The 14,085-nt window shown below is 33.2% G+C and overlaps 1 protein-coding gene across 3 annotated transcripts in view; it reads left to right on the forward strand.

The window, feature by feature from the left end:
- The window catches only part of PCDH7 (protocadherin 7), a gene marked incomplete at its 3' end in the record, with an annotated part of 421,934 nt that overhangs the window by 190,641 nt on the left and 217,208 nt on the right, over positions 1 to 14,085 (forward strand). For 2 of the 3 annotated variants that reach the window (XM_079703325.1, XM_079703327.1), the window contains exon 2: positions 10,436 to 10,652. In XM_079703325.1, coding sequence (XP_079559451.1) covers positions 10,436 to 10,652 — 217 coding nt within the window. The remainder of the gene's footprint in view (positions 1 to 10,435; positions 10,653 to 14,085) is intronic. The other variant, XM_079703326.1, reaches the window with a different exon arrangement.

A 14,085-nucleotide genomic window follows, 5' to 3' on the forward strand; every position in this document is an offset into this window, starting at 1 on the left:
TTGAACTGCTGCAGACTAACTCCAACTGTGTAGTTTAAGACACAGGTTTATCGACCTCATTCAGCTGCTTTTGGAACTGCATGGGTGTGTAGCGTAGTCATGCAAAGCAACTGAGAGGCTTGTGAACTGAGCTTTTGATGAATATCACAATAGCCAAAAGAAAAAAGGAGAAAGAAACCTTTGCTTATATTCTGTGAGTGCTTTTGTATGATTAATCTACACTTTCCCAACTGAGCTTAAGGTCTAAATTTGCAGCATGTAGATTTTTCAGCACAGGGGTAGGCACAAAGCAAGTGCTTAATAAGTCTTTGTTGGATTGAATATTATTGCAAAGATCGTCTTTTTCTCATTAGTTGCCTGTCAGTATCTTTTCCTAACTAGGACTCCCTCTGCCTTCCTGTTTCTCTGTGCATGTAAACATAGAAACTTCCAAGGGACTGTGTAGGGTCTCAAATGAATTGGCAGGTGAAATCTAATCAATGGCTCAGCATGTTTTCACCACTCAATTTCATACCAAACTCTTGCTAAACTCTGCTATTTGAAGCATACGTTTAAGCGATGAATGAGATCTCACAGCATCTAACCCACCATAGGAACTCAACTGAACATTTTTTTGGGTTGAGTCAAAGAAGAAATCACAGAAGAGGTGGTTTCAGAGGATAGGGAAGATTTAGATAAGCATATCCTATGGAGCTGACATTCCAGAGAATTTCTTTACTAGTTACAAACACCTCTCTCAAAGATGTTGTCATCTTTGTAGCTTTTCATCAAGGTAATGGACTGAAATGTTTGGTTGGTATACATATTTTTGTTCATGGTTCTCGTTTCATGAGTAAATGCACTTCAAGTTGCATTCATGTTTTCAAGACCATACAATGTACTAAGGAATTTCTTAATGAGTGAGCAAAGGCTACTTTAAAATCATGGATTTCAGCCATTTATTCACTTATTGAACAAACCTATCTTCTTATAGTTTCAAAGAATTAAGGAACTGGAAAGGATGTTAAATATCATTTGTTATAACTCCTTCCTTTTAAAGTTGAAGATAAAACTGAAAGATGGATCTTTCCACCAGATATTACTCTTAGTATCAGAGCAGGTACTTGACTCCAAGTCTCCTGATTCTCCAGTTCAGAGTTATTTGGAAAAAAGGACAGTAAATATTAAAACAGGCTAAGAAATGACAATTGAATCAAAACTATTTTCAAGGCACTGTTGAGGTATAATTGCTACACACTGTTTATGAGGACTTTACACACTGGTTGAAAAGTCCACAATAACTTGAAAAATGTTAATAAAATAGAAAAGTTGTATTTTTACATTTGATTTTTTACATTTCTATATGGTTGAAAAAATTTTAAAACAGCATTTTATGAATTAGGAAAATTATATGAAATTCCAATTCCTGTTTCCATAAATAATGTATTATTGGAACATGACCATTCTTATTCATTTATGTATCTTCAATGACTGTTTTTGCAGGACAGTGTCAGAATGAGTAATTGTGGCAGAGACCTATGACCTACAAAGCCTAAAATATTTGCTTTCTGGCCCTTCACAGAAAAAGTTTGCCAAATCCTCAACTAGGCTTAATGGAAACCAGCAAAAAGAGAAAAACTAGATCAAACAATGTGTCCATAAAATAAAGGACCCACAGTTTGTGTTTTAGAGCACAATAACTTTTTTAGAAGTTTTCAGAAAAAAATGTTTGCCTATATATATATAATTTTTTTTTTTTTTTGCAGTACACGGGCCTCCCACTGTTGTGGCCTCCCACTGTTGTGGCCTCCCCCATTGCGGAGCACAGGCTCCGGACACGCAGGCTCAGCGACCATGGCTCACAGGCCTAGCCGCTCTGCGTCATGTGGGTTCCTCCCGGACCAGGGCACGAACCCGTGTCCCCTGCATCGGCAGGCAGACTCTCAACCACTGTGCCACCAGGGAAGCCCTGTTTGCCTATATTTATTAAGAGTTTTAGGCTTTGTCTGTTCTGTTTTCTGATATTTTTCATTAGAAAAAAATAGGAGACAAGCTTGTATTTTTAGGCTAGAGTATTTCTTGCAGTAGTTTGAATATTAAGTTCATTATTCTTTTTTCATTTGCAAAATCAGAATATCAACATGACCCATATGAAATGAATAGCTCCTATTTTTACTGTCATTATTGTTCTTTTGCAATATTATATTGTTCGTGATCTAGTGGACTAAGAACTATAAAGTATAACCTGCATTCTTAGTTTCTGCAGGACAAATATACACAATAATGTCAAATATGTAATTGCATGCAAGTCAAAAGAAATATAGTTATTTAACTTCTCGTTCCCCAAATGAGTGTTTTAATTAACCAATCCAAATGTCTCAGCATGTTTCTTTTTAATACCCTTTCATCTGCTATTGACTTGAAAGAAAGACAGTTTGAAGTACAGAACAACCTAAACATGTTAGCAAAGGAAGATGCCCCCCAAAAGTTAAAAGACCTCATTAAAGTTTGTTTGCAAATTCTGCCAGACATATTCCAGCTAATGCACTATGGAATCCTAGATATGTTTGTTCACTAGCCACTGACACTGGTTGACAATGCTTGCAGATTAATCAAGTACCTGTTCATTTGCAAGGAAAGATCTCACTGTCTTAGATAGCTCCTCTTTAAAAGTAAAAAGCAAAAGCAGCGCTCCTTATAATTCAGCAATGTTCTGCTCCATGACTGTTTCAGTGCTTTATGACTGACAAAGAGAGTCATTAGAAGTCTGTTTGATGGACATAACTAAGTGAATTGGAAAAAATAAAAAAGCCTTTTCATCCCATTCAGAAATAATTGATGTGACTGAGACAGCTGTATGTGAGTTCCAGATAAGGAGACAATTTATGGAGAAACTATTGAAGCTAAAAAGGAAGGTGCAAATTTAAAGTTTCCTATAAAGTAGTCTGTAAGACACAGAGCAGAGAAATTTAACCTGAAGTTCTTTCCAGAGACATCCTTAGAGTTCTATCCTCTTGCAGATGCAATCCTCATAAAAGTTTCACTAGGTTGATGGACTCCAAGGGAAACTTTCTACTTTCTTAACCTGATGCTGTTTTCTCTTTTACTGTAAGCATTGTGTATAATAGGATATTCCTAAAGTTCAACTCTTTTCTTTTCCCTTTTCAAAAATTGGCCACTGCCCTATCAGAGAAAACAATCCATTATTCTTGTACAGGTTGCAACTTAGAAGATTTTGATAATGCAGATAGAAGGCCAATATTTTTAAGTGTGTCTGATTATGGGACTTAATATTTGCTTTAATGGTATGATGGTTACCTTTTAATCAATCTAACAATTAAGAATGGATAAAAATAAAATTTTCATTATTATCATATATTTGAAAATATGCATCTGGTCTTTACTGCTTTTCTTAGAGACTATAAATGAACTTTGTGACAAAGATTTTTTTAAAATAGGTAGCACCTGGAAATTTTAAACACATTTGACAATGATTGCATTCTGAAAACAGAATAACATATTATTGTTAATTTCAGAATGAATTTTCTTAAAGGTGTAGATTATAAATAGTATATGCTATTATATCAGTACTGTCAAAAAAGGAGGGCAGTTATATGGTTCTCTAAAATTTAAAAAAATTAAAAATGAATCTGCAATATAAAAAATGAGGCAGTATTAGAATTTGACATCAACTTTCTAGATATTAAAAAAAAACTTTTTAGAAAATTGTTCCAGTCTTCTAATGAATTTGAAATGTATGGACTTAACTTTCTTTGAACTCTCTGAATAAGACCAGGATAAGATCTGGCTTCTACTCCATATTTGCAGTGGTAATTGTGATAACTTTGTATGTGACCTCTAAACCAGCTAGACTGCCTAGATTTAGGTTTACTGTTTGGTAGTCCACATTATCAATTGCTGAGTTGAAAATTTACAGAGAAGAAGAATGAATCAAATGCTCATCACCTTTTCCCTTCATGAATGCCTTACCCCTTGCAATACTATCATTAGAACAAAAGCATTGTTTCTGTCATCCAGACATATTCTAAATCCCCTCCTCATCTATGCAGACTGTCTTTCTCTTGATCCCAAGTTTACCAATACACCATTTTAACTTATGTTCATGTTTTCCAAATTAAAAAAAATCCAAAATATTAATAAGAAAATGCATTTATTGAATATGTTACATTGTATATCCACACAGCACCCAACTTAATCCTTATTTGCTATGCTTGTCTTTTCAAGGCTATGAGGATGATTTTATGTGGAAATGATCATGCCAATCACATGTCTCTCACCTTGAGCTCATCAGAATTCTCAATGAGGAGAGAAGGATAGGAAGACACAGCCATACTTATTTACTCCCACAGCATGAGGGAAAGAATAGAAGGGAGAAGACCTCTCCATTCACATCTGTATCCACTTCCCATGTGACCTCTAGATTTATAGAACAGAAAGTGAATAAAATTAGATAAAGAAGGGATAAAGATCATATAAAGAATGGACTGGTTCCCAGTCTATAGTAGTTTAAAGCAAAGTCACTTCTAATGCATTTTTGTCAGCTGGGGCCTGGCATGAGGATGGAGGTACATCCCACACCCCAGGGATTGGATATTATCCAGAGTTACCTTTGAATATCTGTGTGTCTTCAAGTGAAAGTCTCTAGTGTGTCATAATGGAAACAAAAGATAATTGATGAATGTCATTCTTAAATAATTGAATATAAAAATATTCATGCTCAATAAAAATGATTAGATTCAAATAGTTTTGAAAAATGTGGGTGTTACTGTATGTACCTATTTGTTTTACAAATAACTTGCATGTAGAACAATAAAAACTTAGTGCATGAATTGGAGAATTAGGTCTGAAATTTCATATGACTTATTAAAATTATATTTAGAAACTTTGTAAATTACTGGGCCAGCTCTATATTTTCTTAAAAAAACCAAAAAACAAAAAAACTAAAACTTAATGGGAGATAGCTCTAGTTATATAGCTGTGGCCTGAGGTATAATACATTTTATAGTATATGTCTTTGAGCAAGCTTAAGGTTCTTCTGTATAAACTATCTCATTATTTCTCAGAGAATTTAAGTTAGTAAGGGGCAGGTATTATTTCCTGCATTTTACAGACCCTGAGCCTAAGGCACAAGAGCCAAGGGTCAGCTACGTTGTCTGTGGTCAATAGGGAATCTATAATGTTGCTTGGAATAAATTTTTTTCCTATTATTTCTAATACACAATATATTTTCTCATTAAACACATACACACACACACATACACACACACAAATTATACATGCAATTCCTCAATGAGTTTTATTGTTTACCTTGCCTTTATGATTTTATTTTTAATTTCATTTTTCTATTAATTCTAGTTAGTTTACTTCCAGTCTCTGATTTGTTTCATTCCCCGACAACCGTATGTTATTAGGCATATTTTTGCTTGCCCTTTTTGTTGCATCTTCAACTATTTACCCTAAAGCAAAACTTTTTCAATAACAATGAAAAAAGACAAAAAAATAAAAATTTTATACAAATCTTTTTTTTTCTTTTAACTGCTACCCCACATCTCTCTTATACCATATTTTAAAAATTAGTAGTTTGTCCCCACTTTCTCTATTTCTCCATATATTTACAAGTGGGTCTTTTACTTCCTCTGGCTTAATCTCCTAGAATTGTTCCCCAGAGTTCAGAGATTTTTTAACAAAAATGCCCTTCTAATGGATGAATCCAATGGACCTTTGGTAATCAGAATTCTTCTCAACATCTCTGATGACTTTGATCACGTAAGATTTTACTGTCTTTCCTGAAATTAACAGCTTCCTTGGCTTCTGAGTTTCAAAAGTGACCTGTTTTTCTTACTCACCCTATTTTTTATCCTTTGCTGCTGGTCCCAGATATGAAATCTATTATCAGCCTTCAAATATGTATTATCTATCAAAATTATTTTAGAGATCTTGACCCAGAAAACCCTCCTTTGCAATGCCTGCCCTAAATTCCTAAGCAGGTTTCATGGCATTTTGGGGGTACCTTTATTTTATTGGAAACTTAATCATATTATATTTTGTCTGTTTTTATATAAGATTTGGGTTTCTTAAATGTGTAGAATTATTGTTGGAACATCCTTGAAACCCTGGGACATAATGGGACAAAACAAGTGTAGGTATAATGACTAGATCCAGTCAGCCACACAGCTTTGCTTTATAGTGGCCTTGCTGGCCATTCTTTTTGCTGTTCCCTCATTCTTTCTTAGCATAATCCTCTGTCTTCAACATTTCTTCTTCCTTCTCTTTTGCAGGGAATTGTCAGATCATGTCTTCAATCTCACCCCTTTAATTAGATCATTTATTTGCCTAAGAAAATCTTTGATTTCCACTCCCTCTTGTTTATAATTCTCACACATGTCCCATGCACAATTTTTGGAACAATTTTCTTGGAGACTTCTTTCTTGCATTACTTACTCAATTTTCAAGCACATCTTCATAGTTTTAAAGAGCTGGGAAGCTGACACTCTTCCTCAAGATCTTCCGCTTTTTCCTGTTTTGTATAGACCAGCTTGCCTTTGCAAGACATGAAGTCATTTATCATCCTAGACAGAAAAATAGAAAGCTCAGACACCTCAGGTCACTAAATATCTTCATATTATACTTTTGCATCCCAAGATGAAATCATGGTTCTGTTGGCTCTCCAGGGAAATTTTATGAACACTTAGGGGACCAGCTGGCTTCCTGAAGCAGTTTAGTCTTTTTGACCAAATAGTCTTTCAACTGTAGGGTTTCTCCTTCCTCTCTGTGCCTCTTCATCACCTGGAGAGATTTTAGAAATGATTGATATCCAGTTCCACCCTGAATGCTGATTCACTGGGTTTAAGTTGAGGCCAGATATTTGCATTGTGTTTTCTCAAAAGTACTCTGGATGATTCTGAGGCACATCTAGGTTTAGGAATCACCACTTAAACCACTCTGCTTCAGAGTATCAGTCATTAACAAAGTGACAGTTACATATACAATGCAAACTCATTCTCTCTGTCACACAGTCAACACATTGCTTACATTTCTGGTTTAGTCAATATATCTGGACTATGTAAATAATATGAATTTCTGTGTCATAACTTATGCCATAAAACCTATCTTCTCAATAGACCCAACCCAATGATGAAGGATAATGTGTAAATACTTTTCTGTCTCCTGAACTATCTGCCTATTTACCTGTCTATCTAAATCTACATGTGTGATTTATTACTGGAATTAAAACTTAATTCTTGCATTAATGGGTTCTCTTTCAGAATTCAGAATTCTGTACCAATTTGGTTCACATTACCAACTTAGTTTGCCACAAGATTTTATTTATGTAAATTTATCAAAATAGAGTTTAAGAGGTAGTAATGTAATGTTTATATTGTATGTAGAGCTCTAATGGGATATTTTTAAGTGTAGATAAAAATGATAGATGGAGTATTTTATGACCCATTGTGTGATAGTCTTTATTTTAGATTTTTATTATGAATCACCTTCCACTCATTTAGATATTACTTTAACTGAAAAAGCTTTTTATAAAAAGGAAATATTAATGGATCTAAGCATTTGCAAGTATATATATTGATCTTAGTATTTTAAAATTACAACATTTTCCTTCCATCGTTAAATGTAATATGTAACCTACAATAATTCATAGGGATCAATATATTCACAGTTAAAATAGGGTACGGAATCAAGAAAATAAAATGCAGAGATTCAGGGCTTCCCTGGTGACGCAGTGGTTAAGAATCTGCCTGCCAAAGCAGGGGATACGGGTTCGAGCCCTGGTCCAGGAAGATCCCACATGCCACAGAGCAACTAAGCACTTGCGTCACAACTACTGAGCCTGTGCTCTAGAGCCCGTGAGCCACAACTACTGATCCTGCATGCTGCAACTACTGCAGCCTGCATGCCTAGAGCCCGTGCTCCACAACAAAGAGAAGCCACCACAATGAGAAGCCCGCACACTGCAACCAAGAGTAGCCCCCGCTCCCCACAAATAGAGAAAGCCTGCGTGCAGCAATGAAAATCCAATGCAGACAAAAATAAATAAATAAAATAAGTTTTTAAAAAATGCACAGATTCACAGTAGTTATTACATAATGCATAATAGAAAAATAATTATTTTATTTTTGACATTTTTCATTGCAAACATAGACGATCACCTGTCTCTGCTATTCTATAATTACTTTTGGTAGAAGTAGCATTTAAGCACAGCTTCTGAGATTTCCACCTTTGTTCAAACATCACCCTCTTTTCTATTTTTATATCAAGATGGAACATTATCTCTCATAATTTCTTATTTCTCTTTGTCAACTTATTAGCATAATTTATGTATTTCTGTATTCATTTTGAACTTTCTCCTTGCATTAGTGGACTGATTCTAAAAGATTTGAGAATCATTAAAATAGAATTAAAAATAACATATGACCCTCCTTTCTCTTTTTATATGTTTTTCTTAACCCACTGCTATGTCTTGAAGTGATAATATGTATTCCTGATTCTTGGCATCCTTTCCTAAATTCAACATTGTCATTAACATTTTATTGTTCGGTAGTATTTCTGAGTATCTTCTGTGTGCAGAACAGTATAGTTTTAGGAGACTGTCACTGGTCTTACTTCTGAGGTGAGACCAAACATAAAACAATTCACAGAGAGTCTGCAGTCAGTTGGGAGTAATAAATAGAAAAAAAAACAAGAAAATATGCACACATAAGGTAAAGCATGGGAAATACAAACTGACTTCTATGTGTATTAAGAAATAAGGTAAAATATCACAATCATACTACAGTAAAGCAATATAATTATTAGTGAAATAAGGAAAATGTTTCTAGAGATTTAGTTGCCAGTAAATTTTGGCCCATGGTGTGCATGCTGTTTGTACTAGAAATACTTTGTAAGTTTTAAAATCTGCAGTCCAATTCAGTGAAACATTATAAAGAAGAGAATGTGCTTTAAATGTTTTCCCTTTGTAAGTTTGATTTTGAATTAAATTAAAAAGATTTTATAAAGACTGTATACTCCAAGTATGTACATGGAGGGAGAGGTACTGGGTTAGAAATATGAACAGGACAATATTCCTGGCCAATCTTCTATATGAGACAAAATAAAAGGAAGATTTGTGGAACCATATGTTTGTCTTTAGTAAAACCAATTTATAAATTTTGGGGAAATGTCACAATTCTTCTTAGCTTTCCCATTAATAACCTACCATATGTAGATAATCCTTAACATTTTAAAAATTCTACTGGTGCCACTTGTGATTAGTGATTTCTACCAATAGTATTCAAGTTCTAAAAGTACAAAAAAGGTTCTTTACCTTTCTCACTACTCTGGCAACATTAGTTTTATACTTTATATTAGAAAGAACCAGTCTGAGTTATAGGTGCAAAAATCTGTACATTTATGCCACTTTCAAATCATACAAGAGCTTAATGAATACAACTACAACTATTGCCAAGAATAATCTCCAACAAATATTACAGAACCTTTTTATATTGTTTTCCCAAAATATTATGTTTACATAGCCCTGACAATGTATGGCATTAATTTGTTCCCTTAATGAGTCTAAAATATTTTTGTTTTATTTTGTAGTTATGATAACCTTTAAATTCCATATATATTAAGTTATTCTATCCAGCCAACATTAGTAACATAGTAAATTGTGATGTCCAATTGTGTAAAGATCTGCACCACACTTTAATTACAACTTAAAGACTGTACATGATGTTACTTTTTTGAGCAAATTGTGAATAGTCATAGTAAAAGCACATACAATTAAAAATTTTGGTTTATTTTGAATTCCCTGGTTCAGGAAATTTTTGTCTATTATTTCAATACTACACTTACACTTTCAGGGTCAATAGGTAATATATCTAAGATGAATGAAGTAAGAAATATATTCTGATTTCCTAGCACTACATCTAAATTCCTGTTTATCAGCTGTACTTTTAATAGTTTGTCAACTGCCAGAACACTCAGTTTTAAACCATTTGCCTTATGGACAAAGTATTTAAAAATGAAATCTTCTTACAGTGGATTAGCTCTATATTTATTGCTCTCCAAAATCACTGACCCTTGTTTTTATAAGGAGTCTATTTGTGGAAAACATATTTGAAGTGAAGACTACAGAATAGAAAAATGGTGAATGCGTGGAAGTAAGTAACATATCAGATTTACATGTGTGTGTTAGTGACATTGATGTTTTCTTATTTCTGTTTCAGAAAGGGAATTTTCAGTTTTTCCATAATAAAATCTAAGCTCTAGGTATTGCCTCAGAAAATACAGAGTTAACCAAATAGATTTCAACATGTTATATTAACTGTTTTCTATTGAATTAGTTGTCAGTCGACCTTAATGTATGTAATTTATGTACTTTTTAAATAAGATTATTTACAATCTTATACCTTAGTGACATTCAGAATCTTTTCTTTTACAGCCATTTCGTAGAGTGACGTTTTCTGTTGTGAGTCAGCCCCAGGACCCACATCAGGGGTCACTGCAGAGTTGCTATGACAGCGGGCTGGAGGAGTCAGAAACACCAAGCAGTAAGAGTTCATCAGGGCCAAGGCTGGGTGCCCTTCCACTCCCAGAGGACAACTATGAAAGGACCACGCCGGATGGCAGTGTTGGTGAGGCAGAGCATATGGAAAATGGTAGGGGCAAACACAACATCACACACATAATCACGCTAGGGAGCCATAATAAGTAGACTTGCGAAGGTCAGTCTAAAACCAAAATAAAATAGCTGACACTAAACCTGGTTTATTTGAAATAATCAATATTTGCTAAAAGTACAGAAATGCCAAATAAAGGAACATAACTCTATAGATAAAATTCACCAAACTTGAACCATCATTTTAAAACAAGCTGTCAGAAATGAACACATTGACAAATAAATCAGAGTAGTACCTGTTATGGAAAAGACTAAACTAGTCCATAATATCTAAACAATAGACGCTAAGAAAGGTCTTTTGTGATTGTTTTTTTTCTATTCATTTTTGTCATGCAACTATTTCTTCAATTGCAATCATCCAGTCTTGGTAAAAGGAAATGACAGTAAACACACCTTGCTGGATTCTTTCTTCTCCTAGGGATTTAGAAAAATATTTTCAGACCTCTCCTTTTCAAGTGATAACTGAAGTGGAGTCAAAGAAGGAGAACAGTATTATCTTATTCTCCAAAATATATTGTAAATGCTATTAGAACTCCCCTCTTATTTAATTATGTTTTTTCTCATTTTTGTGCAAGGGAAAGGGAGGAAAGAAGATTATAGCACTCTATATTCTTATCCTGTTGTGAGATGGTTCTCATATTATCACAATTGGCCTTATGTACACTTTCCTTTAAGTTATAAAGTTAGATAGCAAGTAGTGCTTATGAAACTTTTCACATTTGTTTATGTTACCAAAGACAATTAGGTGATTTATATTTTGGATTTCAGGTTATAAGTAAATGCCTGAAGAATAAATTTGTGTCAAATAATGGAATGGTAAAGTTCTTGCTAACTTTATTATTTCATATATAAAAATAGATTTGGTTATATGCAGGGAAAGGAAGGGGAATCATACACATTTTTATTTCTAGTGAAACCCTGAAGTGAATTTTGTCTTTCACCATTCCATCCCCCAAGTGAAGTAAGATACTCTAAATTTTTGTTATATGCCAGTTTCTTTAATGATGATATGCAAATAGAATATATTAGAGCAGGAGAAAGTCTGATCTTTTTTTCTGGACATTTACCTATGAAAATTAAAACCCAACATTAGAGAATAATACATCATAAATGACCTTAAGTGAAATTGTTGTTAAATTAAATCATGTTAAATAATTAGTTTTCCACACTGTTATCTGGTTGAGCAGATATGATATTAAGCAGGGTCTGATGATTGACAACCTTCTTGATTAATTAGCCAGAGATTAAATACATTTTGCCTTATAGCTATAAAGTCATGCTTACCTGTGTGTATGGCGGTGTGTGCTTATGTGGATGGGAGTTTGATATGGTTTTTAAGAATTCACATTTTTTTTAGTATTTTTTTAAATAAGCATAAAAATTTTGGTATGAATTGCAATGCAGATGAATGTATATTTAAGGCAAATAGGTTTAAAATGCTTTGCCCGAAAGTAAAAATTAAATTAAAAATACTGTAATAATGTTTTGTATACACCCCACCCCCACCCCACAGGAAGGCAGGATTAATTTACTTTAAGGGCATTAGTATATCTGCATTACCTTTTGATGATATCATGTAATGTTATTTGTGTTTTAAAAAGTACTTGTCTCACTATAAACAACATAAAGTACAATTAAATCTTTATTTTTTGGGTGTCAACTATCATTGGCATTATAATCATGTTTTAATGTTATTTCTGTTTGTTGAGTTTGAGGATTCAGTGCCATTAAAATAAGAAAGAAATAATTAATAATAAACATAATTATATAATACAAACACATAGCAGTTACTTTTTAGGAAACATACATGTCATGGAAAACATAACTGGTGAGCTTGTTGAGAGGCTAGAAAGTTTACTGACAAGCATTTCCCAAGGAAGACTTTTAGTTATTTTTTATAACCATGTTTTCAGTCTTGTCAACGGCCAAGGAACACAATAATGTAACTGAGTTTTCCTGATTTTATGTGACTGACACTTGAAATTCAGTGTTTGTGTAACCATTTGTCATCTGCTAGCTGTGATTCATGTTAGCCCTGATCTATAGGTAATGACACAGGAGATGTGATTCATTTTGGGTGATCCAAATGTAGCAGTTGACATTTGAGTAAGAGTTTTGTTGGGTTCAGATTTTCAGACTATTATCTAGCAGTAAAGTGCAATTGTATGCTTGAATTCTGGTAGTTTCATCTTCAATATTGATGGAGCATTCTGGCATAAATAGAATTGGAGTTGAAACCTGTCAAATATTCATTTGTCACATTTAATTGGAATCCAGGTAATCTGCAGTGTTTTGCTTGGTTAGGTTTTAATCAGGATTTGTATTGGATTTTCCATGAAAATACCATTTTCGATGCTGCCCTATTTCCTAATTATTATTACCTCAAACATTTTTCTTGAATTTTAACCTATGTGAAACAATGCAGTTATAACTAAATTTTTTGGATTAACTTTCCTCATAAAATTTAGAAGATAAATTCCAGTGCAATAATTTTATGATATTCTAATATTATGATGCAAACTGGGTATAGATTGGGATAGCTAATGATAAAAATAAATTGTCACAGATGCTGTAGTAAGGAAATAACCAAAATACAAGAAAATTTAATTACATAGGCAGTGAACTGCACTTACGTTTTACAAAAGCTTTTATTTCTGCCTTCTATACTTTAGCATAATAAAATTTTATTAAGAGCTTATGGGTTAATTCTCTTTATAACGAGTTTTACCCTATATTTCAACCCACATTAGTGCCAAATGATAAAAGGGGCTTTATTTTCTTATTAGCTTAGGTAAAAGAATACAGTGTAAGAATAAACATAATTTCTTGAAACTAGAATCTATTAATTAATGTGAGACCCACGATTCTGATCATTTCAAATCTGGGGTACTTATATCCCATGGGTCTCTGGAAAGGAACAATGAAAATTATATATTAAAAATACTTTTTAAAAAACCCTAATGGATTATGCATTTATTAATGAAAAAAAATCACTAACATTTTTTCTTTTCCTTTAATTAATATCAGTAGCATGATTACTTCAAGTTGATCCTTTGATAAAATAGGGGAAATTGGTTATTTGTTATTTTATTAAAATACATTTAATGGTATTACATATTTTAAAATATGGAGTACATGGTAGGAAGTTAAGTAATGATAAAATACTTGTTCATTAATGATATTTTAATGATAAAATAAATTAATAATTTAAGTGAAAACCAAATATTAGGCTTAAAAGCACCACCACGTTAAGGATAACCATTGACTACGCAAGAGCTTGCCCTTGTCTTAACTATGCAGCAGGCTTCAGAGTCTGTCTTGGAATGGTGTTTATGAGTTTCTTTAAGTCTATTGTAAGTTTTTATTTTGACGCCTGCCTTCATGCCATGGTCTACTTATTCCTCCAGAAGTCC

This window comes from Hyperoodon ampullatus (genome assembly GCF_949752795.1).
Source record: "Hyperoodon ampullatus genome assembly, chromosome: 1".
Lineage (NCBI taxonomy): Eukaryota > Metazoa > Chordata > Mammalia > Artiodactyla > Ziphiidae > Hyperoodon > Hyperoodon ampullatus.